Genomic DNA, 26,274 nt, shown 5'->3' with positions numbered 1-26,274 from the left:
CTTCCTATTCTGTACCAACCAGTTTGTTACTTGTTCTATGAGCTATTTCAATTAGTTAAGGAGCTTATTGCCCAACCAACATTGAAATGAATTATTATGTTTATTATTTGACTGCCTCGGACACTTGCAGCATGCAGTGACATCACTGCCTGTGACCCCTTGTTTTCATTGTTGTCTACCAATGCGTAGCCCTGAAAATTGTGGATTGTTCTTCTCTCTGCACCTATAGCACCCCATGCACTCCTAGTGCTTGTACTGTAGATATTGGCTTCTTTCTGGTTACAGGTTTCCTACTCATTGAGAGCGCTGCTGATAAAATGAACTAACGTCCCAAAAGAGGTGTGGTCCACCGTCTTTTACATTTAAAGATTAACCTTACGCTTGACCGCGTTACACCCTGATGATAGACAAAGCCAGGGCTTTAGATACTCATGTTTGTTTCCCTGCAGTACTGTGGCTCGGTGTTGGCTACTGCAGTACTGAGCTCAGTGCTGATTGCACAGCTCCCGCACTGGTGCAATCACTGACCACAATTTACACAACAGGAAGGAGATACTCATGTCTCAACACTTTATTGAATAGTAACAAAAAAAGGACATTTGCATTGAAACGCAATAACAAAAAAAGACAGCATTTTTTGTTTTTTCAAGTGCTTTTTCAACAACAAAAAAAGGTGGCTTTACAAAGTCACTCTAAGTACTTCTCAGCATTTTCATCATTATCATGGCTGATGTCAAGTTAACCATAGAAAGCAGCTCTGCGGGTCCACTTAGAAATAAGACTGAGTTGGTCCTGGAGTCCATGGTTAGAGCCAACAACGAGCTGATTAACAGGTTGTCCACAGATTTCACAGTATGGGACAGCTGAGAGGCAGGACAGGAACAGGTGAGCACCATCCTAACATAAATTATACACAGACCAGGGATAGAAAGCACTGCGAAAGTAGGAAAGCTGCTGTGGTAATTAGCCACACAGTTCTCTGACAATCTGTGACAATCTGCTACATACAAGTGCCTAAGTAGTGGTTTGAATAGTTCTATGTTGTTATAAAAGCTGAAGAGACCTGGGATAATCTGTGGACAACTAAGAGGAACCAATCTTTAATCTGAAGTTTTCATATTTGATGTTTCTTGGTATGGCATAAAAGAAAATTTTTGACTTTTTAATATTGATATGAAAAAAACTGCTCCAATATATTTAATATTTTAATTGGTCTTCTTTTTGTTGTGCCAGTTTGTGCTTGACCAGGAACCTTCTTTCTTAATATTGCGCGTTAGAGTTTTAAAGAAGAATGTTTCTTACTTCTACAGTATGTCTTTACAAGCTGATTTTGAAAAGCAGCAGACCTTTTGCAACATTTTTATGCAATGGCTGCAGAAAAATAGGGCTGCTGGAGGTTCCAGTGTTAATCACTGAGACGTCACCAGTTCCCAGGTCACCGAAAAGTGCATCCTGCCCTGTGTCAGCTCTCACATTCTTTAACATTTCCATTTTTTTCATGTATTAATCGTCCCACAGAGTTTGGGGCATCTGTCTATCCCTTAACTAGATTGCTGTTTCTGTTACTTGTGGGTGATCTCAGCTCGGGACAAACTGATTTCCAGCCCTCTAAATTCGGAGTTTCATACATTATAAAAACATGTACATATGTACATCTGATATGCACTGAAGTGCTTGAAACAGCTTTGCCATTGGTCGAAGCTCACATGCTTTAAGATTTCAAGCCTCACAAGACAAGATGAAAAATAAAAATGTTAAAAAAATAGCAAATTCCACCTTGTCCTGGCAAACACAAATTTAACAACAGGAATACAATAATAGAATCATAACAACAATAATAATACTGATAACAAGAAAACTCCCCAAAAAGGGATGAACCAGTGCATTTTTTTTCAACAAACAAAAATCTCTGTTTTTGATTTAAACTACAGAAACATAAAAAATACCTATCAAATGATGCTGCCAGCATGCACACCACCACAGTAGCAAGACATCGCGTAGGTTTCTAGTTTTTTGAGTGCATTTATTTGTTACACAGCAACATAATTATTTACAACAGTACTTTCTGTCTGTACGTACACAGATGTGCGTAGCACACACTGAAGATTATTGTTCAGTTTGACAGGAACATAGCAGCAAAACCCATGCCACCACAACTCACAGAGCAATGGCCGGTCAAGAGACATGTATGTTTTTTAAAAAAGTAATATACCCCCTCCTCCTTCTCCACTTATTCAACAGTCATGGGAGTTTACGACTACAGAACTCAGAACAAAGCAGAGCCTTTCCTAAGGCAGAACACTGAAATGAATCATGTTGCATGTTTGTAGCTTTAGAGATGGCAGCAAGATCCTACTGTGTAGCTTTGTGATCCATTTCAGAGTTTATGAGCTACAGGCTCCAGTGAAAACTAAACGGCTCAAGCAAAACAAAGCAGACACATTTTACAGCTATTCCAGCTATAAAAATAAGTTAATGAACATGAAATACCCAGCACCTGGAGCCTGCAGCTCATAAACCAAAAACTGACACAGACTGCTACAAAAGATGCCCTGTGTGATCTTGAAACGTGTACCATGTTGCAGGAGTAGAAGAAGAGAAAACAAAAATGAACGGATTCATTTTTAAGGCTCCAAACCAGAGAATGACCACATCTACCCGAAAGTCCACAAAACCAAACACAAAAAAAACAGATGTCATAGATGTATCAACACTGTAAGACAGAGATCTTTCCCAGTGTACCTCAGGCAACACACAGCTTTGACTCCTTCAGTGCAAGTACCGTTGCAGCTCCTGGTGTAGAGACCTTCATGAAACTGATGTACCAGAGTCCAATTATTTAAATCAGTCTCTCAAAACAATAAATAATTCCGTATGATTTAGAAAACAGAAGACCTTATTTTTTGAGGTTATGTTGTTTCACTATGCTGGGACCAGTTGGAGGGGAGTGTCGCCTGTGTGCGGAAGAGTTATTGGAAGCACCTGGGCCCAGCTACAGTCTGCCAATTCCCCACTCCCCACCCACCCCCCACCCCACACACACAGCCTACTGGGAGCCCAGCCTGCTGCTTCCTTGTCTCTGTGCCCCAGTGAACATTCAGCCCCCACAGAAACAAACACTATCCTTCAATGTCATTTGCACCACTACTCTTGTGATATACATGTAAGGGTAAGATCCAAAAACTGAAAATCAAATGGCATCATTAAATCTTGTAATATTGCACCACACATCATTACTACGCCCTGGGATGTCTGGGAGAACAGGATGCTTGACAACAAGAGGGGCATTTGGGGCATCCCCATGAATCAGTACATTATATAAGCTGTAATAACTCTTGCCACATTTAAATATCTAGGTCCTGAATACTGCCTGTGGTTCTAAATGATATGTAAATTTTGTCTTTTTGTGCTGAATCACGCAGATTACAAATATAAAAGTCAAAGGGATGGCACCGTCTGTCCTCGACAAAAGCAGGCAATGTCAGAGCCACTGCACCAGGATGCTGGGAGAGCATCAGTCTGCAGTACGGTAAAAGGTCAGGGATAAGAAAAGGCCATTCAGCCCCAGGCAGGCTGTTTTCTGCCTCGTGTGAGAGCTGCCTGTATTTGTGAGGAGCCCCCCTGCCCATGACACTGAAAGGTCCCAGTGTATCGGCAATGACATCACTCAGGAACCCAGTGCACCAGCTTTTCTACTGTACTGAATGAGCCAGGAAGAGCCATTGTGCCCCCCAGTTTCTCTCCTTGCTTCGTCCCTGCCATGGTCCTAGGAAAAAAACAGTAATAGGAAGTTACTGCCCAAAAAGCATTTATAAGGACTTTTCAAGGCTTCAGTTAGAAAGCTGAATCCCTCATACCTCTTGTTTCTCTTTTACTCTGTCCTTGGACCTTGGACCTTGGACCTTGACAGGATTATTATTGGTGCCTTTGAGTAATACAGTCCTTTACCTACAGTACAGCTGTTCCCTTCCAGATGCCAAGCCGCAGTGGGATTACGGCATTAGGCAGACATGTGCGAACCTGGACTCCTCCTGCCCTGGCTGTCAGCTACTATCCCAAGCCCCAAAACTCCACAGAGCAAGTCTCATCCTCTGCTGCCAGTGAAGTGTGTTCAAAACCAGTCCTCCTGTACAATGCTATTGTAACAGATAACGGTCCCCATTCTGCGAAAGGTACTGTGAATATATACAAGAGAAATAGCATTTAATGTTATGCATCCTGCAATTTTGTGCAACTTTGCAGCATTAGCATAAAAGAGCACAAGAGTACCTTTATTTTTTCCCTTCAGAAATACATATAAGACTAGCTAATGATTTGGCTATGCTCTGCAAATCTTTTTTCATCTAAATGGGTCAATAAGTGGGCTTGTTTCACTTGATCACATGATTCAGTTTAAAAGGCTTACAGTGTGAACAAGCAAAGGTTTCATGATTTCAGCAGAAGGAGACAAAAAGGCATTTTACAGCATGAGTGGTCTGTGGTCCAGAGAGGATGACAGAGGACAGGAGGTGACCTAACTGTTTCATTGGAAGTGTCTGTACACATCCCTGATGTTAACCCGTCACGTCCCTGCAATCAAACCCCCTTCACCCATTGTGCCACAGACCATATTTAACTACAAACACAAGATGCATCTCTTCAGGACAGAACTTAGGTCCTCACAGCACTCCTTCTGCCCCTGCTGAGGACACCCGGATCGTCATGGAAACCTTCAGCAGCTCAGCGATATGTACACAAATCTAAGCACGTGCACAAATCTGATTTCCTTCATGGCAGAAGGACATGGGGCACAGCTGGGAAGCTCACATGACTCACAGAGGGGACAGCAGTTATAATAATTTGGTGGAAAAAAATGCAAATCTCATAGGAAGAACAAGCCCATAAACAACTTAGTAGTAGCCGAGATACATCTGCTGTCTGTCTGTATGCTGTGTCCGTGTATTCATGCATTTGTAGTGCAGATGCTAATTAACACATTGCAGAATTTAAAGTAATAAATCTAGAAATCTTTTTCAACATATTTCTCCACTTACATCAGGTCTAATCCATTGCTGTGTGCTGAGGCACTATTTACCAACATGATCACAAAGATTGCAGTTCAGGCTGCTGACTTCATTCCTATTCTGCCTTGAAGGGAAGAAGAACATGTGAAGGGACATGCCATGTTTTGCTGCAAGGCAAGCTAAAGGGGGGGTTCAGAAATGTGATTGATCCTTAATCAATCAGCAGCACATTGATGAAAATATAGGGATTCTAGATGTAAAATAAAGGTGGTGGCTCCAGCACAGCCTGTGGGAGTGATTGATAAGAGCTTTAATAAAAAAAAAAGCTGAACACAACTCCCACTGAAAGCTTTTTCTTCTTTACAGCTTTCTAGAGTGATGGGTTATATTGTTCCAAGGTCAGTTCCCCTTGGTTCGGTTATCATTTCCACTGTTCTTAGTTTTCATGAATCACATCGTCATGAGCTTCAGAGTACTAGTATTCCTTCCTTTAAACCCATATTAAGTGATTCTGTCTTGATTTACAGATTTCAAGGCATACAAGTGTCTAACAAATTGTATTTACAATAAGGAGTAACATGAACAGATTCAGCACAGTGTCACCTCTATACTGTATAACAGAACAATAAAGTAAAGATTGTTACTAAAAGAGACTAAGGCTCTCTACTCTGACTTTTGGAAAAATAAACTTGAACACATCACCGCCACCAAAGTGAAGTAACAATTTTCCAAATAGCTGTATGTCAAAGGATTTTTCCTGCTCGGAAGAGGAGGAAAATTCAACAGGTAACTGAAAAAAGATTTGAATTATTCTCCAATCGGGAAACAGTTTTTAGATTCCTGTCATAAAATGTTGTATTCTCTCATTGAATGGCATGTGACTTCACAGAAACTGTACAGGCATGGAAATTAAGAATGCTGCTCAGAGTTGAGGACTACTTGGTACCAATAGATAATCGATCTCGGAGAGAGGAACAGACAAGTTATGTCTTTTACAAAGTTCACTCTTTTCTTCAAGTACTGTCAGGTCTTTTATAGATTTTGTACACATGACCAATGGAGGTAGTGATCCTTGCCAACTGGGCATGTGCACAACAGTGAGCCAACCCCTTTCCCAGCGAGCACTTCCAGGTAATGTCTTCTAATTTGAATGCGGGAGAGAGCAGCCTGTAGCTGTCTTCCTATCCGAGTTAGTCTCGCCAACCCAGAGCTACTGCTCAAAAATTCTCTTTTTTACTTAGTAATTACCCAGCACGGCTGAGATCTTTTAAACTGACGGGAAACCACATTAACATGCTGTCGCTTATGAAATTACATGGAGATATCTGGAAAGAGGGAAGCGCAGGGTGGCTGGATTTTTTAGGTTTTAATACCAGGTATAGTCCAGGCTCCTTTTATACTAATACATAGTGCAAGCCCAGCCCATTATTCCTAATTTATGTCAGATGGTGCATAACAGTGAGTGGGCTAGACCCAGGGAGACATTTAAGAAACAAACATATATATATATACTTTTTGGATGCAATAATCAGCAGCAGACACAAGTGTCTGAATGCCCAGGTCTACAGACAATGGAATGATTAGAAAACAACCAAATCAAGTGCTTTTACCAACTAGATGACTGACCAGCAACCCTGGGTTGCCTCGATCTGTCCTCCGTGCTCTCAGAGGAATTCTGGAGCAGCTGTGCAAGGCTGGGAGAGGCCCTGTGAGATGAGGAGATGTGGGATGAAGAGGTGGGAGGCAGCGTTCCCCCTCTCACCGATCCAGCACCCGGCTGTAGTCCTCGCGGCTGCCCTCGCTCTTTAGGTCCGCAAACACCTGTGTAAAGAAATGTGGGTCGGCGTTGATGCGCAGCATCTTCGCGCTCATGGTGTCGATGATGCGCAGGCAGCGGTCCCAGAAGGCCTCCTTGCCCGTCTCGACGAGGAAGGGCTTGAGCGGGTAGGAGATCTCGTTGCCCATGTAGGAGTAGGACAGGTAGAGGCAGGTGAGCAGCGTGGCTTGCAGCTCGTGCTCGGAGGCCACAAGGTCTCCGTCGATGACGTCGCGGCACAGCAAGTAGACGAACACCACGTTGGCCGGCGTGACGAAGGCCTGGTCCTGCCAGCCCTGCAGGAGCAGCGAGCGGTCCACGCTGCGCAGCCAGAGGATGGGGTCTGTCGGCGACAGGTGCTTCAGCCGGTAACAGCGGCCGCACAGGAACTCGCCCAGGCACTTGAGCAGCTCGCTGGTGGAGGCCTGGACGATCACGCGCTTGGGTGAGCCCCCTGAAGGGTAGCCGGATGACACCTTCTTGATGGAGGAGAGCTGGGGTTTCCCATGGGTGCCTGTCAACGGCGCCAGGGGCTGTCCCTCGTAGCTGGATAGGTTGGCACAAGACAGCGACTTCTTGACATTCTCGTGGTTGAGGTGGGCGACGTCCTTCTGGTAATTGTTGTTGTTGTTCAGGGCACCGCCCCCACCTGGGACCCCAGCTTTTTTGGAGCCCCGTTTCTTCGTGGAGGCGACCAGGCGTTTCCAGGTGAGTGCAGGCAGGAACATGGAGTGGCGTTTGATGCTCCGCTCCTTCTGCACACTCAGTGACTTGTTGCCTGCCAGGCTGGGATAGTGGCTGAGCGACCCTGGCCCATCATCATAGAAACCAGCCTTCCTGGACCCCGGAGACAGTGACAACACTGTACCCATGGTTACACCGAGTCCCCTTCGAGTTTGTACCACTTAGTATGTTCGGTTTAACGAACAGAAATAAAGTTAGAGCCAGCGTTCTCGGTAGTCTTCTTTAGGAACAGAAGAAGAAGCAAAAAAGGTTTGTTGCTTCCACAGAATAAATAAAGGGATAAAGAATCTCTCTTATCCTCAGCATGAGGAATGCTCAGTTCTTCTGGTTAATTCATTGCCTTTCCCAGATGATTCCCGGGAGTAGAACACAGGGCAGGCTTCTCTGTAATGAATAAGGACATGGATATAGTCAGCACCAGGGTCTGCGTACACGATAATGTCTGCTAAATATCTCGAATGAGAAGAGGCAAATGATAAGGTCTGAATGAAAATAAGGTGATAGTTGCAGCTACCAGCGGTTTCTCTGGCGATAACTGATCAGGCTAGCAACGCGGGGACCTACCCTCCCTAACCTTCCGCCCCGATTGTACCAGACACAGCCTCTCTTACAGGTCACACAGCACAACCCTACAACACTGTCATTGCTCGGGCCCAGCAGGACAACAGAACAACACACCGCCAGCCATGAGCACAGACTGGACCCCACTGCGCAAGAGGCACGCTACTAAGCAACAGATTGCGAGAGGACAAAAAAAAGCAATTTCATCACACCGTTCTGTACATAAACCTAAGTTCTCTTGCACCTTTGTGGTTGGTTTTTCGTGCATTAGCAGCAACATAGCTGGCGCAATCAAAGACGTGCACAACCGAATTTTAGATCCTTGAAAATATCTGCAACCAAAGCAGCAATGAAAACAAGAAATCGCTCACCTGTGAAAGACGGAGAGCTCAGGTGGAGAGCAAGGGCTGGAGAGACCAGTGTTCTGGTTTGCCGAGTCGCCTCTGCGTTGGGATTTAAAAACCACAAAGACGATTCATCGTATCAACTCAAACAGGGCTTTTTCTCCCCGCACGAAATCAATAAACGAGATTCATCTGAGCCTAGTTGGCACCCTGCGCGCAGCCCGCAAGTCCCCGGTCACCTAACCGCCTCCCCTCTCTGAAGCCGATTTTCTCCTCTTATTTGCTGATTGTACTCGTGTTTTTCTCATTCGTTGCTTTGAATAAAAAAGACCGAGGTTAACTCAGCAGATCCTCGTTGTTCTTCCTCCTATTCCACACAAAAAAATCGCTGCGCGTAGACTCAAACCCGTACGGTGCAAATATTGCGCCAGGTCGCCTGAGAAATCAGTGAAATAAATTCTGAAAAAATAATAACGTTTTAAAAAACACAAACTTTAAATTACTTAAAAGGAAAAGAAAATCTCCCGAAATGTTTCAGTCGCCTTTGCTTGCAGTTGCAAAGAGCATTTTCTTGTATTGTATTTATTGGCGAGCCTGGCAGAGCCCAGCTCAGTGTGGGCTCTCGCCGAAAGACTGCGGTGGCGACTGGGCAGGGTGACTCGCTGCAGAGTCCTGTCTCTGCCGATCTTAAAAGCACCATCTGATGTGTTCAAGCACTGGAGAAATTAGGACAATCTCTTTCCCTCCACTGAGCACTGCGCTCCGCAGCTAATCAGACTGTTCCTTCTGACAACCAGACTCCTCCTCGCCCCGGCGTCTCAGCTGCTCAGCCTCGCCGGCCGCAGCTTCGTGTGACCTCACACACGCGGACACTTTGCGATGTGGGAAACTGAGGCAGAGAGGGACGCTGCAGATGCGAGCTGAAAAAAAGCAGAGCCTTGTGCACGGCTATCTGACAAACACTAGACGCTGTTAGAAAACACAACCGCTTCAGTGAATAAACTGGTGCGATTGCTGCATTGACTGTGCCGGGGGAAAAAAGAGACTGCATTTCCGATACAGCTCATGTGCTCACGGTGTGAGACGCACAACGTGCAATAATGTGATTGTGCATGCACTAGTCAACATCCCACGAATTCAGGTGAACATCAAATGTCTTAAAACCATAATGTTTTGTGGACCGGTTCTCCAGCAATTATTAGTAGCATTTATCTAAAGTGGTTTATTTACCGTGTTCCATATAGGAAGTGAATTCACAACCTCCTATTGAAGAAACATATCTAAAATGTATTCTTTTGTATCTTAAAAGATAAAATGATATGTCGACAAAATGTTTAATGTTCCCAAAAAATCTTCCATCTGGTAATTTAACAGTAGTGTATTCAGAATTATGTTAACTGGGATTTTGTTTATTCCTGTATATTTCTTGAAATATGTTCTAGATTTTTATAGTATATAACATATATGTTTAAGATATTTAATAGTAAAATACATTAATTTTAAATTTAGTTGTAAAATACTGTCATATTTCTGGAAAATATATTTCAGCATCTGGGAATATACGGTCATATACTGTACTTAAAATATTTAATTTTACATTAAATTCCACTACAATGCATTCTCTACTACAACAAAAGGAAAGGCGACTGCATGAAACCATGTGGACCAGTCCTGTTTCATGGTGATATGGAAACAAACACATTTTGTTCTTGAAAAGTTGTTTTGTGGTACTTTGCAAATCTGTTAAGAAACAATAGAGCACAGTTTTGGGAGCCTAGCTAGAGCAGAGTTAAAAATTAGAGAAAGGAAAAGGAATTTGCTCTGGAGCAAAAAGCTCTCCCATTCATTCTGTGAAGTTATTCTCTCCTTTTGCAGACAGGAACTGGACTGGAACTCTAGGCTGATGTGTGCCTCAGTGGGGGAGGGGATCTTGTATAGGTAAAGTAAGGCTCTGGACTCGTGATTGGTGGGTTGTGGGTTCGAGTCCCTGCTGCAGACACTGCTGTTATACCCTGCAAGAGGTACTTTACTCCAGCTGGGACTATTGTTTGCTGAGGGTCAACTCTGTGATGGATTAGCATACTATCCGGGGTATTTAAAAGTCCCATCAAGAGGAAGGTTAAACTCTCAAATAACTCTATGGAAATGAAGCTAAGTATTGGACCGTTGGATGATTTTTGCTTGAATACAGATCTACCTGTCACACTCTCCCTAACAATGTGTTATTTGTCATGGTAGAAAAGAAACATAATTCTACAGTACATCGTGCAGCATCCAGATTAAGTACCCACCTAATGGTAAAGATAAAGAATCTGCTGAGGCTGCTTTTTATTCCATTACAGTTTTCAGATACTTAATCGATCCAAACCCACATGATGAACTAAAGCAGCAAAAGGCTGTTTGCAGGTCTGAAAATGTTTTTGGAGAGACCTATTACAATCTGCAGGACTGCTGGCCTTCATGACAAACCTCACTATAGGTGGAGGGTCAGAATGCCACAGCACAGGATAAGAAATACCCATTGTAGAGGAATTGTTTTAGAGTATCCATACAATCTTGAGTGGAGAGAGAGAGACATTCCAATGATCTGAATCTCTGTATTCCTTATTGGTGTGTTAGTGCAGATAACAGGACACAGTGCTTCTCAAGTAGTTCCACACTGAGAACAGCAGGCGCAGTCCTACAGCTCAAATTGTAAAGTACATGTGGTTTTGGATGGAGATCGTTATGGTGGCACTTGAAAGGAAAAAAGAAAGGAAGAAACGCAGTTTCTCATTTTTTTTTCAAAAAGTGTATGTCCAGAACAACTAACTGTCCAACAGAACCCCACATTCATTCAACCATAGATTTATTTCCACTGGCCCCTCCCTCACAGAACAATAGTAGAGTTGCGCATTTTTTATGCCTTACCTGCTTTTTAGGAGGCAGGGGAATCCACTGAAGAACGAATGAGCAGCTGCAATATTCAAAATAGACACAGACTAATCCGGAGTTCACAAGAAATAGCCACACTCAGGACTTAAAAGTAATGAAAATGTTATTTGAGTGTTAAGCTACAATAAATTTGGTTTAACCCTCTTGGCTGTGGCCCAGCTCTTGCTCACAGGACACTGCTCACTGGGTAATTGAAGATGAGGGGGAGGAGGGTTACAAAAGTCAAATGTAAAGGAGAAAAAACCTTATGTGCATTATTAACAATTTTTTATTTTTTTTTAAACTGAGATTTTGACAATGATTATAATTTAGGACCATTGAGACTTGGCTGCTGTCATCTCTCCCAAACGTTCATTATAAACTCCATTTCCTGTTGGTAACCAGTGAGTGAACCAGTAATAAGCTCAAGCCTGAGTAGGATCTGCACATCTCCAGTGAGTAGAGTGGCCTCTCACCGTGTGGATGGAGAGATGTTGCCCATGGCTACTCAGTGCGGTTCTGACCCAGGCTGGGGATTTCTTGCGGATGCAGTTTGTTGTTCACAAGGGAATTATCAGCTTAAAGCCCCTGATCCCCTGGTTGTCGTCAACAGGAATCTCCTCAGTCTGCAGACCTGGGTTGTGAGTCTGAGTTCACAATCCTGTTAATTTATTAGCAACATTAGAATTTAAAAAATAATGACAAGAAGAGGCCAATCGGCCACATCTGAATTTACATTTGTTTTATGTTCTGTGTGTTTCTACCATGCTGTCTTATGGTATGACCTTGTGCAAAGCCTCTCTAGTGCTTTCATGTTAAAATGCTTCATTAAATTAATTCAGAGGTGCTCTCTGCTCTCAGAAAAGCACAATCTCTAAGCATATTCCCATATTTTTGCTGACATTTGTGTTTCCGATGGGAGCAGTGGGAGCACAGACAGGCCTGGGATATAAATGATGATGTCATCTGGGTTGGACAGCTGACCCATTAGGCTCAGGGAGATGGGAATTCATTGAGTCAGACTGAATGGATAGAAGTTTATTCTTTTATGATACTTAAAGGTTAATAATGTCATAAGATAAAAGTACAATACAGGTCAAGAATTCTATGAAAGCTTTCTGTTAGCTCTCCATTACTCATTTAAATGTGAAATGTAATAAATAAAAATTAAAAAAAGGTGGGATCAGCGTCCACTGGCCACAATCAAAAATTGTATTTGGAGTTTAAATACTAGAGAATGGAGATATGGAGGAGATTTGTCACTGTCCGATCATTTAAACCATTGGAAAGTGCCTTGGAATGAAATCCATTATAATTTAGTGAGTGTCCCTGGTAATGAACTCTACAGATTTACAGTAGCATCTGACTTCCCGTCTCAACAGTCTCAGAAGGGCATAGAGAAGCAGCTCACTCTTCATATTTATCATTGCTTAAGCATCGCAAGGCCAGGATTGATACATATTACACAGTCTGCTCTTTTACCTGTACATAGTTGTGAATTTCAACACGGTGCTTCATCTAACCCACAGAAGTGTGACACTGTCAACGATCCAAGTGGTGACTTGACTTTGTCAAGTACTTTGGTGCTCACTATCAAAAACAGTAATGTAGGAAACAGAATTTGATTGATTCAACATGATCCTAGCCAGCAACACGACTCCACCAGCTGTTAGCTGGAAACACATTTACCAAAAGTGAATTTATGATGCTTTACTTTATTTATGGTGGTATCTCCCTCCTGTGATTTTTGGTTTTAACTGTTTAAATTCTAGCAATGTACAATGATATGGGTGTATTCAGTATTTTAGCAAAATGCAATTTTTCCTCTGTCACCTCTAATGTGCAAAACAGCAATTGTGATTAATGTGAATCATTTAGTTCCCGTTGCTTCAATTAAGTAAGACCTAGGCAAATACCTACAGTATCCTGATGCAAACTGATGTTTTGTTTTAATTTCTGGAAATTATACCTCTTGTAGTTTTCTATTAAATTGCTTAATGATCCAAGCCCCCACGTCTGTAAATAACAGAACATTAATGAAGGTAATATACTATATTTATTCATTATTGTCATGTTCTTTGTCATGCTTCTTGTTTGCCCCTGGATAAATTTGACTGTAATTCAGTTCCTTCAGACTGTCTCTTAGGGTCTATATTACTGTAGAGTAACTAGGGTATGCTGTAAGTCTGGTATTTATAACTGTTTGTATAACTCTGTATCTGTGGGAAGCTAGCCTTGCTCTGGTGCATTATCCCTGCTTATAAGATTTTTTTCAATTCATCTGATACTTAGGAGACATATGACTTGCTGGAGACGTCTTTTTATATTTTCTGCTATGGTTGCAGAGCCAGATGGGCAATGCCCTATCAGTATGATCCTGAATGTGAGGACACAGGTCACTGGTCCCTGCATTCAGGGATGAAGTGTCCAGATGTTAGGGTCCTTCGTTATAGCCTCTCCTCATGACGGTCTACAGAGCTGTGAGCACTGCAATCATTGCTGCTTGTTAGCACCTGTCTACACCCACACAGCACTCATCTTTATTGTTCACAGCGCAACAACTCAGCTATTTATAGTCCTGCGCTCAGGAGCGAAGCTCCACAGTTTTGCTTTTGATATTCTTTGCCATCACACCAAAAGCAACACCTTTAATTGACTCAGAGCCAAGAGCTACATCTCTTTTTTTCTAGTAAAAAAGAAGTTACATCATTTTAAAATACAGTATCTTCTGATCTAGTCAATTCAGAGATTCATTTTGCTGATTAAAATGAAATATCTTTACGACGATAAACACAGACTATTTAGGTTGCAAGGGTTACCAATACCAAACAGATGTGAAGAGCTCAGTGAGCCATTTTGTGAAGGAACCCAGGGTAACATCTTCATCAACATGACTAAGTAGCTTGTTACAGACTTGTATCACTCTTAATGTAAAGTCTTCTTGCCAGCATTTGATGCACTTGATCTTAATTTCTTCTTGTGTAATCTACTTTTTACATCACTATAGATGTCAAAGGAGTCCATTGAATTGACTTTGCTAGTTTAGTTTCAGTGTGAATCTGAATCAGTGTGGCTTGTCCTTCTGTGGTCAAGACTATGACCTGTGTGAACTACTCACTGTGTGCCTTTCATGCTGCCCAACATCGCAACATAACCCATTGCCACTTCATCCACTTCATAGGTAATAGATTCTATTATGAATGCCAGATTAATCCTAGACAAAAGGCTTGTTGTATTCTGTTAACAGCTAATAGTTTAGTCTCAATTTGGAATGGGAATGATTAGATAGGAAGTTGATTTAGGAATGTGAGTATTTAATTCAAACTCATCAAGGAGGCTACAATGAGTGCACATGAATGGAAGACAGTTTAAAGATAGGAATAATGCATTTAGAAATTAAAAACGGGAAGCTACATAAAAAACAAAGAACCTCAGCTATTTAGACAAAATCACATAATCATTTAGAGCAAAATACATTTCATCATCATTTAGTGAAACCAGATTCATTGTCATCCTTCAAAAAGCACTTTGAAGTAAACATAACACTACAGCAAAGATTAATGAGTCTTGTTCAGCTGAAACCTAGATAGAAAATCTGCTGTGCTAGCAGAAAGCATTATATTAGAATTATTTATTGCAGAATTTATCTTTAACATTAAAAAGTAAAAAAAAATATTTGGAAAAATAAATTACAGTTCATGAAAAGGAGAAATTAGGTTGCCAGGTTTCTTCTCATCTCTTATATTCTGGTGTTTCTAGTGAGGTATGAGGATGGAGTATAGGTCCGGCTCCTACAATACCAAGATGTTTTCAGAAATCACCACCAATGCGGACTGGTAGTAACAGGCGCCATCTGGTAGGTGTACAGTAACTGTTCCAATATTTCCTCCATCTCCAGTGGACGTCTAAGTTTTTTGTGATGTACTCTTCTTTCAAAAGGCAAATTTCTTCATTGTCTCTTTATCTCTAAATTTCTGCCTTTTCTCTCTTTCCCCACTTCCTGTTAGCCTGCCTGCCAGTTCTCAGGGTCTTGGTGACAACATGCTTTCCTCTGTGTACAGTATTTTACACACCCACATGACAGCACAGGAAGCAGGAGATTGAGAAAGAGGCCATTGCTTACGTTATGTTAATGGTATATATTTCCATTAACATAACATAGGTTTTGTGCACCTATTGAAGCCCCAGGTTACTGATCAAAGTGCAGGTGCTGTCCCTCATGGACCAATATGTGGAACAAAACAAAAGTCTGTGGCAAAGGACACAAACAAGGACAAAATTAATGAAACCAACTCTGCTTTTCTTGAAAAAGGAGTAACAGTAGCCTCCCAATTTTATGCAATCAAAAAATAAATATTTGCATAGCCTAAAGGGACTGTACATTTTGCATTCTGAAATGCTCATAACATCATTTTGTTTCTTAATTTTAGGGAAAACAGTCAAAAACAAACTGTAACAGTCAGTGTTTTATATTGCCACATGTGTTCATAGGCTCTTAGGTCACTGTGCTGAGGTGCTTCTTCTGCACCTGCTCCGTGTTTCTCAGTGGTGAAGTGTGTGTCATTTCCCTTCTGACCCCGGTGACCTCACTTGACCCATGTGATGTCACCTCTGTTTCTCTCACACTCAAGAAGAAGAGCATCTGGTCCTTGTTGCATGGCAATGGGAATCACACAGTGAGAGGAATCAAGCCATGCCCCCCTACTTCCTGTTGTTGTTTTTAAGACAAGTGGTTCATTAAAGGATCACAGAAAGAGAGACTGTCTGAGAGTAAATAACAAAGGCAGGTTTTACTTCTTTCCATATATAGAGTCAGTGGCCTTCAACACTGTCTCTTTATCAGTCCAATTAATTATTTTACTTTTTATTTATGTATCACCATTTTTTGATAAGCAACGTCTTAAATCATTGTGCAATGTTAGACTGTAATGCAGCACAGCAAAAGTGGTACAAGATTTAAGTACTGTACCACAAAAGAGTTTCATATTAAAATCCAATTTAGGGTTGTGAGAACCAGAGCCCATCCCAACAAGCAATGGCCACAAGGCAGGGAACACAGGGCAGATGCACAGACACACCAATTTTCCAGAAGCCAATTTACTTATCAGTATGTTTTTGTACTGTGAAAAGTAACCGGAGAACCCAGAGGAAACTTGCGCAAACACAGGAAGAACATACAATCACCACTCAGAGAGCAGCCCAGGTCCAAAGTTGAACTCAGGGCCCCAGCGCTGCAAGGCAGCAATGCTATCTACTGTGCCAACATGAAAAGAACTAAAACCATGTTATTTGGGCAGTTTCAACAACACCTCCTGGTCCTCCCTTGCCTTCTTATCTCCACCCCCCAATTACTATACCTGTGTGTCATGACATAGAGGTCCACGAGAGATGCTACTGTACAAAAAGTAGCCTTTTAGCTTAATGAGTGTGTGAAGAAGAATACATTATGACTAAGAGCACTTGAGAATAAATCAGTTAGATCTGATTGGTAAATGTGATGGATTAGCTACCACAGCACTTCATACTGGATTCTCGGCTCATGAAAATTACCTTGAGTTGTTGTGATCGAGTTTTTGAAAATGATAATTGAAGACAATACTGGCTTTTTCTCACCCTCTTATTAATCTGCATTCCCAACAGTCAAAGTTGTTATAAAATAAAGTCTGAAACACTAGTGGAGCCTTTGGGTATATTGTCGATGATAATAACATACATATATTGGAACGTGATTGTGTATCAAACATTTGCACAGCAGTGTAGATCGTGTTTCTGTACAGTTTTATACTTTGTCTTCATTCTCAACTATTCTGCAGAGTTCAGTTATAAATAAACCATCACCAAGGCTACAGTGTCTTAGACCTAAATTTAGAGCATGTTGCTCTGGAGGAAACAGTTGTGGCAGTGAGGGCTGTCAAATCTGAGGCATATGAGCCCCCCCTGGTGGAAATTGTGTGTAAACACTATTATGTCATGAGACCTACTGAGCAGAGAGCAATTTTAAAACTTCCTTTTCAAAGAATTTTAAAAATATGTATTGTTCCAAATGAAAGGGTTAGAAAAGTTAGTAGAAACAAACACGTGAGGATTGCAAAGGCATGAGCCTGAATTCATAGAATAGCAGCAAAGAAAAAAAAACATTATTATAATTTTACCTTATTTTTCCTTTATATAGTTATATCATATGTGTTGACAGTACAACTGCAGCAAGGCCTTCTTACCCCTTAAAGGGGAAAATACTTTTTCTGTAGAATAAGTTAAGAAAATCAGGTGCAAAGGGTCACTGAAATACTTTTCTACTAGCTTTCCTTTTTCCTAGGTACCACACACAACTGATTAACCTCATTTCTTCTTCTGCTCACGAGAACCTCAAAGGCCAGTGTGGGTTTTCACAAGCCATCAGGCATAAACCAATAAAAATACAATCAAATAAACTGCTAAATGTATGCCTTGTAATAACATAGACAGAAGAAGGTATTCTACACAAAATGCAGTGTAACATTTTTAAAATGTGATTGAGGGAAAATGTTTTTTTAGACAAAGGGTACTGAAGTGCTTCAGCTCCAATAGGAGACTTCTGCAAGCCCAGCTGGGTGGCATGTGACTCTCTCCCTAGCAAATCAGGAAGAGAAGCAAGACATTTCTTCACCAATCAAATTAAAACCTCAGAACTTCAGATTGTGAGGAGTGGAATTTATGGCATTTATCAAGGAACACAGACTCTCTGTGCTATGGGATCTTTAGATCACAAACCTCAGTTTAATGACTGATCCTATTACACCTCAGTGTCTCCAGTGTCTTACCACATTGGACATTGGTCCAGACACTATAGTATCACTTTGTTGTCCACCAACACCATACCAACAAACGGAAACAACACAAATTGTGCTTAAACAATCTTTACTGTATTAAGTTCTCCAAAGTTAACCCTCTCTCCAAAGAAGACAACTAATGAAATATAAAAGCAAGTGACAACACTGCAATCTACAGTACCAAACCTACAGTGATATGCACTTAATGATGCATAAATAATATGCGTTAAAATTGAAGATAAAATCTAAAACTCATGTAATGATAGTGAAACTCACTATCATAAGTAATTAATTCTCAACCATGCCTCAGACTGTTTTGACTTTCAACTGCTTGGTGCAGAAGTTCCACACAGACCAATGTGTGAGTTTTTGTACAGATCAAGGTGTAAGCTACTAGCCTCTATGAATTCAAGACTTCACATATCGAAATAAAATAGAAAATCATCTGCACAATACTCTGGAATCCATTTTACCCACAAATTAAGAAGATATCTGAAATATGATTAATATGTCTCTTGCAAAATTTATAACCTATGGCTTTCAAATGCTGAAAAGCTCATCATCTTTATATACTGATAAGCAAAGACTTATCATTTTCATCTAAACGAAGGAGTATCTAAATCTTTGGGAAACACCATAAACAAAAGTGAAATTTAAAAGAAAAGCCAGAACAGAACTAATCTTAAGAAGAGTTTCTAACTTGAGAAAATGAAGATGTCAGACTTCTATCTAATTATAGCCATAGAAACAAAAAACACTATATGAGGTCCTTAAGTCTGTTTGAAATCACATATGGACCACATCAGACCCGTTTTCAGGGGTGTGGAACATGGGTATAGATCCCACAAAAACACCAACCTCTGCTCTCTTTAATCCAAACAAGATATTCAAAAGGCTTGGGAATGACGCTATCATAAAATCTAACACGATGGCTTCGGAAGAATCAAGACATTGTTTTTTCTCCAGAAACCTCAAAATGGAACTGTACAATAAGGTAAGACAATTATATATTAAAAATGTTTAAATCAATGTTATTCAAAAAAACAATTGACTTAGGAGCAGAAGCCCAGATCTCAGCAAGTCGCTGAGAGTTTTTCATGAATGTTTGTCTCTTTAAAGAAAATGCATCATATTTCAATATTTTAGTTTATTTTCCAGTTGCATTTCAGTGTTTCATGGCGGTAATTAGGATTTGTACATTGAAAGCACTGAATCATTTAATTATGAGAAAGGATTTCCTCTATCTGGCACTCAGGTTTTCTTAGTTTGTTTAACAACTATTTGACTGGTAGAAGACATAAATTTATCCAGTTCAAGTTTCATCCCTTTCCCATAGCCTTAGGCTGTTGATTATTTAAAATGGAGTTGAAAACCTGCTGGATTAATTATTTTAAATTATATGCAATATTTTAAGGGCAGATCTTATATTCCACAAACATCTTCACCTTAAAGTTGAGGTCACCAGCAATGATCAAGGAGAGCCAACTAAGTAGAAGACTTCTCAAATGAAATGTGTATTCTCAAATCGTAATACCTTTCACCCAAAAGGACACAGATTCTTTACTCAATCAATTAGTTACAGGCATTCCCAATATTTAAAAAGATTAATTGGATTGGCTTTTCTGAATCAGGATTGGAAACTGCTGCTTTCAAAAACCTTGTGTTGCACAATTTGCCTGCTTAGCTGAAAGACATCATTTTAATCTGCTGAAAACTGGAAAAGCTAGAAAATGTTAATTGTTATTTACAATCTTACAAATCTCAATACTACAGTGTTCAGTCCTCTTGGGCTCAATCTACTTCAATTTCATGAAGATCATACTAACCTGGCCCTGTGGTTCCTACTGTAGAAGGGAATCATGAAAGTAGTGGAAAATAAAACCGGTGAAAACTCTTGTACCCTGAAAAAAGTCCTGGTACGTTCTGAGATGAACATTCTATAAGACTATATTCTATAAGACTATTCATAAAAGGTAATAAAACATTTACTAGTTAGCAGGAAATAAATAGTCATGTGACACCTTTACTAATGTAAAACTGTCAGTGAGATATACTGTAGTTCTAATATTTTGAAAAGCAGGCAGCACATTTGTCGTGTGACTGGCACTTATCATCTCTTACTTGATCTGTGACACTCTCCAACAGATCAGAGAATACATTACATTTAAGTAGTCCTTTACCATGTATGAAATTTTACTTTATATGTTTACATTATTCAGTTGAATAATGAAGACTTTACACATTTTAAATTCTATTTTTTGTTCACTTTAAGTCCATTCTGTAACAATGCGGGAGTGGGAGGAGCCACGGCGAAAACAGATAAAAAATGAGTGAAGAAAACTGGTGATTTTTGGTGAAATACTGTTGTACAGTATTGCCAACTACGTGGAGAAGTATCAGTCTGTGACTTGTAATGAGATGTAAGAGTATTACTACTCACCCATAGACGATAACCAGAAGTCCATGGACTGTATTTTAGATTTTATCAAACAGAGAAACTAAATGCCACTTTTTTGGATGAGGTAGGAATGGAGAGGACTGGCTCCTTCGTGTGCCGATGCCAAGTCTTAGACTGGACAGGAAGAGATGAATCAAGCTGAGTATTAAGTTTGGTTTAACGGAAATACAAGCCACAACAACTGACCTGTCATCCAATGAGATGGAAACAATCATGATGAATTTCCTAACCGAATAATATATCATTATTATATTTAGACACTCCTTCACTATATGCTAGTAATATGTGTTGCACATCATGGCAGGCATTCTGTTCCATGAAAAAGATCCTGAAAGACATTCCACATTAGAATAATTAACATGTAATTTGTTCATGTGAATGCCAATACCAAACACAAATTCCTGCTGGCGGTATTCATACACTTGATTTAAGGAAAGAAAAAATGTCAGTGAAGATTCGGTATTGCACAAATGTATGAAACATGAGAAAATGTAATACTAATGGTGATGGATATAAAAACATAAGTGTCGCTCGCCCTCCAGTCAAGTGTGTGAGAGCGAGACCGAGTCACTTCTCTCTTTGTCTGGCTGCCTTTCAATCAGGCAGCCAATCTACTAATCAAGCCTCTGATAAACACCCACATAAAGGCTAGATTCATGGTTTATTTGGGGCTCTGACATTAAGTTACTTACAGCCAAAAGTGTTCAGCTCCATGCCTGTCCAAAGCAAGAATGGACCACTGTCAAGCACCACTTAAACCAAAAGTCTCCTTTGCTTGGAACCCCGGTAACCTAGCTTGCCAGCTAGAAATCCTGGGCTGCAATGACAGTCTCTCTCTGGCTGTTAGGAAGACCCAGGCACATCTGCTGCTGTCAACCCTGTCTGCTTGAAACCCCAGGAAGGCTTTATTCTGGGAGCCAATCCAACTGTAACACCCCAGACAGCCCTATCTACTCCTGCGCCTGCTGCACTTGATTCTACCTGAACAACCTAGGAGATACACAAAGTCCTGCGCTTGGATTTGGACCTGTTATTCCACCCCTGGCACTGACTGCAGGTACCTGTGGAGTAACAATAAATCTCATCAAATAATTGTAGTTTTTCCTTTCATAAAATGTTCAAAATAATTTATACCACAACAATCAATATTTTGTTGCACCTTTGACTTTGATAATATAGTTTTATAGTTTTTATAGCAGTATGTAAGCTAAGAGGCAAGCAAACACATGTACAAAGGGTATTTTTGATGATTTACACACATTAACTAACTTCATGGTATATCATTTACGACCACCATAATGAAGAATGAACATTCAACAGCAACAGAGCACAACAAATACAGAGACAAGGGAGAGAAAAAAGGAGGAAATCTTTATGTCATCAAAAGATACAGGGGGGATGGCAAGGTTATACTCTTCTGACATCCACTAAAGTTGGAATAAATTCCATACTCTTTGGCACCTAAAATATGTCATTATTACAGGCTGTTTGAAAAACAATGACCACATATGTCCATTAGAAAACATTTGCATAGGAGCACTCTTTATATACTACTTGAGAAGAAAATCCTAAAGAAAATAAATCTTCGCATCTGTCACCACCTCTGCTGTTAGCTCTACCAGTTGCTGCAGTAAGGCAGCAACTGGTTATTTACGGGTTGAAAGTTTCTCTCTCCTTCTTTTGCGCTGCCTGGTGTTGGGCGTCCTTTCCTGGCTTCCCAATGGATCTGCCTGAACAGGGCACCACTTTATATATCAGGTAGACAGCAGCAGCATTTGTTCTTTATCATCCTACATGTTTCTTACTCATTATCGGGTAAATGTTGTGTTAAATGTATTGTGTATATTGTTTTATCTTTTTTCAGACTGCAAAGTAAATTTCCTATCTGGGACTACTGTAAGCAAGCTGTAAGTGTCCTCTTGGATAACCAAGAGAGCTGACAGCCTATCACACTCATGCAGGAGGCTATAAATGTGATAGTGATCCCTTGGTCAAACTGTACAAAAGTTAGGTAATGGTAGGTGACAGGGAAACAACGTAAACATTTTAGATAGATGAACTTCAGGTTCTCTGAAACATTTAGAAGAACATCTATAGCAGGAAGAGTGGATAAATGACAAATTGGCTCAAAATGAAAATTTAATTTGGCAAAATAAAGAACCACCTTAACAAAGATAAGCAGTAGTAGTCCACTCCTGGCACCGCGGAGGATGGAAAGAACTGATGGCATCCCTGAAAACTGAGAAATTCAGAATAAATTTGCCGAAAGTGAAACTTAAGAAGATGTGGATCCCATGATTTAGAGCACCTGGAGATCTCCAGATTCTGTAACTCCGTAAAAACAGAGCCATCTAATATGAGAGAAATAGAATTGACATCTTTACCCTCAAGGATATGTCAGTAAAAATGAGGGTGACGTGAGAGCAGCATAGAGTCTGAGGCTTTAGCTGTACTGAGGGTGGAAAAAAAAAGAGACTGGAGATGGGCTAGGCTGAAAGAGGTGGAGCTGAATGAAGGGAATTTTCAAGCTTGAGCAGATGGGAGATAATATTGGCTACAGAGCGAGAAAGTGGTTCTAGAGTTTGAGAAATCTGCTGGGAAATCTGCAGAGAAAGAATCTGCTAGAGAGCTGGGTAGCTGCGGAGGAGAAGGCAAAAGAGGAGAGTTGAGAGAAGAAGGAGGAGCTGTCCGATTTGCAGAAGGTGGAGCTGCAGTTACTGCTCTAGAGAGAAGGATGGAGGGCTGGTTGAGCTGAAATGGACTCGCATAAAAGTAGAAAGTGGGGGGCTAAACGGTCAGAGTGAGGCTGAATAGGAATACATCTGTCGAACAGAGTTTTGAGTAGCCTTGGAAAAGGCCAGTCCTTGTAAAAGAGACGAGTCGGCGTATCCGAGGTGGTGCGGCTGCATTTTGAACGGCATAATGCAGGAGGCTGGATGGGAGAAGCAGAAGCATCGGCGACGGGGGAGAGGAGGATTGGATTCAAAACTAGAAGTTCGCAAAACAGCGGAAAATGAACAGCGTGGAGAATCTTCAAGGTGCTGGAGGAGAGAATGGCGACCTGGAGATGATGGAGAATCAGGTCTGCGAGCCATTATAGGTCTACCGTTCAGAATTCAAGTAAGTTGAATTAAAAAGCTCTGGACGTGTGTGTTAGCAGGGTTAGGGTTGAATGGTAGAGGAAGGGGCGGAGGACCCCCCGCTTCTCCCCTAGAACTCCACTTATCAGCACTGAGCTTGACTACACAGTCTGCTGAGACATGTGACTGAAACCACAGCTACTGCCTGTGGTTTTATACTATACAGTAAATTCTGTAGCTACCAAGCTCTGATACATTGTAAAACATTCAGTTTGGAGGTAGCTTGCTGGGTAGTGAAGCTTAGAGTGAAAGCCTGTCACAGGGAATAAATAAAGATTTTCCATATTACGGTGTCTTGAGGGTGACCATGTTCATTAAACTCCTCGAAGTTATCTACTATTTTGAGGGAAAACATCATTTGATTTGTTGTTTTACTTTTGTTGAATGTCCATTGCTCGTTGCCTTTGCTTGTGTCCAAAGGGCTTATGAGAGGATTGCCTGAAGAGGGAGCAGTGGGAGTTGACATTCAGAGCCAATAAAGCCTGATAAATGATAGGGATTCTTAGGGACCTCTGAGGTTAGGTAGTGAGAAGGATAGGTTTTGTGTTACTATCTGGTGAGATAATCAGAAATGACAAAGGTAGAAAGAAGTAAATTGTTTTTTTATGTCACAATTCGTACTGTTTTTTGTTAATGAGTGCCTTGTCTATGTTGCCTTTCAATTTATTTTTACCTCATGGCATAATAACCTTGGCGTGCCCCCAAAAGACCACTAAATATGTTTGATGTAAAACATATGTGGTTTAATTTAGAATTTCACTATGCCTTGGTAATCTTTTACAGAGTCCATTGCTTTCTTCCCTAAACCAGTGTTCAAGTGGATCACCTAAGGACTGAATGGATCAATGGATCTACATGCATTTTTTTATTAATTTACCAGAGAAAAGCTAATTCTTTTACTTACTATATACAATAATATACTGTGTAACTACCATAGGGTTGTTAAAGAAATTTAAAAGTAAAAACAAAAAAACACAAGTAAATTTAATCAAGGTTACTTGAATTATTCAAATAGATCATTTTGTGAAAACACTTTTATATACCTGACATAATACACACATAAGAATAAGTATTATAGTTTAAAAATGTTAAGCCATAGAAAGTACCTTAAATTTAACATTCCTAAACAATACAATAATCGAATTGATTGAATTGAAAAAAAAAACTGTTCAAGCAAACAGTGCCTTATCTTGTTAATTTATAACTTGAGCAGGTACTACAATATTCATTAGAATTAATCATGAAGACTTTCACATTAAGTCTTTGAGCGGTAGACAAAAGGCACCCATTCATATTAAACTGTTCCTGCCTGTTGAGTTGTATGTATCAATCAACATTCATAAAACGAAGTACACTAAAATTAATTATAAATCAATCTATAAGCAAATCAATAACTAATAAATTGAAAATAACTTTTCCCATTTGGTTGCATCCATAAATGCTATCACAAGCATAACCAAAGACCCAAGTCAAACAATTACTGTACATCACATACATTTTAAAAAGAAACCTTGTTAACAGACAGGAAAGGAATAAATCCCATATTTATTTCACAAGGTTGCTATGTAAATATTATCAAGCACATTCTACTTAAAAACCATACATTGCATTTCTGGTTTTCTACATATCATTAATTACCTTCCATTATTTACTGATGTAAGCATACACTGTAAACTGCACACCCCCTAAAACATTTTAAACGAGTAAAACAAACAGAGCGAGTATTACAAGAATCATCCCCCCGCAACAAAAATATTTTCTTAAATCATTCATGTCTGGAAACATCTTATTGTTCTTGATTTATTTCTTCTTTCTTCTTTTACAGTTTTAGAAAAGCTCTGGCGGATGTATCACAACATAATTATTTAAAATAGCTGGAAATAATATTTTCCCTTGTTCTTTGTTTCTTGACCCAAACCCAAAGCTACATGTCCTTTGAGCCTCCATTGTGTCCCAGGAAGGTTTCAGGGGTGGATTATGCAGGGCCATCAAGCAGCTCACCTTGTAGCACTGAGCAATAAAGTCAATGCCAATCATATTTAGACATTGATCTCTGGAACACAGAATCTTAAAAAAAGAAATATTTTGTGTTTCGGTCAGTACAACTTATAAAGATACGTACGACACACCCAGATAAAGACATTTGCCCTTGAGAAGAGCTTTGGCTAAGTATATAAATAAAGAACAATAACTGTCACTGTTTTATACTTTCATTTGCATTCTCATATTCATAGATATACAGTTTGGACTCTCAAAATAAAATAGATGTCAAAATCATCATATACTGAAATTAAATTCGATATTAGTGAACATTTTGCTAAACATACCGAATAATCAGAATAAATTAGACAGCTGCTTTATTATTTTTGTAAAATGATTCAAATAAATTGTAAATAAATTGTAAAAACTATAATATAATAACAGTAATTAAACTAACATCTAAAAACACAGGAGACAACTGTCTCTACCCTTACAAAAAGTGACAT

General features: G+C 40.1%; 2 protein-coding genes across 6 annotated transcripts in view; both read right to left on the bottom strand.

Annotated features, from left to right (window-relative positions):
- Window positions 1–556: 556 nt before the first annotated feature.
- Window positions 557–9,511, bottom strand: LOC148651279 (cyclin-dependent kinase 5 activator 1). 2 transcript variants are annotated; one of them, XR_015925708.1, is made up of 3 exons: window positions 8,496–9,511; window positions 6,614–7,947; window positions 557–3,766 (listed from the first exon to the last, which is right to left on the bottom strand). XR_015925708.1 is itself a non-coding variant. In XM_088601376.1 (2 exons), exon 2 carries the CDS (start codon window positions 7,689–7,691, stop codon window positions 6,762–6,764), a length of 930 nt encoding a protein of 309 aa, XP_088457502.1. In that variant the 5' UTR covers window positions 7,692–7,947; window positions 8,496–9,511; the 3' UTR covers window positions 5,299–6,761. The 2 variants fall into 2 exon arrangements, 1 of the variants encoding a protein (XP_088457502.1); XM_088601376.1 differs by lacking the exon at window positions 557–3,766 and having other exon boundaries at window positions 5,299–7,947.
- Window positions 9,512–24,804: 15,293 nt separating this feature from the next.
- Window positions 24,805–26,274, bottom strand: part of LOC148651278 (uncharacterized) — a 50,868-nt gene continuing 49,398 nt past the window's right edge. For all 4 annotated transcript variants that reach the window (XM_088601370.1, XM_088601371.1, XM_088601374.1 and 1 more), the window contains one exon: window positions 24,805–25,855. In XM_088601370.1, the coding sequence (XP_088457496.1) occupies window positions 25,616–25,855 (240 nt within the window). In that variant the 3' untranslated portion in view covers window positions 24,805–25,615. The remainder of the gene's footprint in view (window positions 25,856–26,274) is intronic.

Source organism: Lepisosteus platostomus, chromosome 12 (genome assembly GCF_059453375.1).
Source record: "Lepisosteus platostomus isolate fLepPlt1 chromosome 12, fLepPlt1.hap1, whole genome shotgun sequence".
NCBI classification, from domain to species: domain Eukaryota; kingdom Metazoa; phylum Chordata; class Actinopteri; order Semionotiformes; family Lepisosteidae; genus Lepisosteus; species Lepisosteus platostomus.
Note: the sequence above shows the minus strand (reverse complement) of the source record. Positions and strands in the feature narration are given on the sequence as shown.

What these genes read in the sequence shown, in the direction of transcription:
- LOC148651279 (XM_088601376.1), bottom strand. Translation starts at nt 7,691, where the DNA reads ATGGGTACAGTGTTGTCACTGTCTCCGGGGTCCAGGAAGGCTGGTTTC.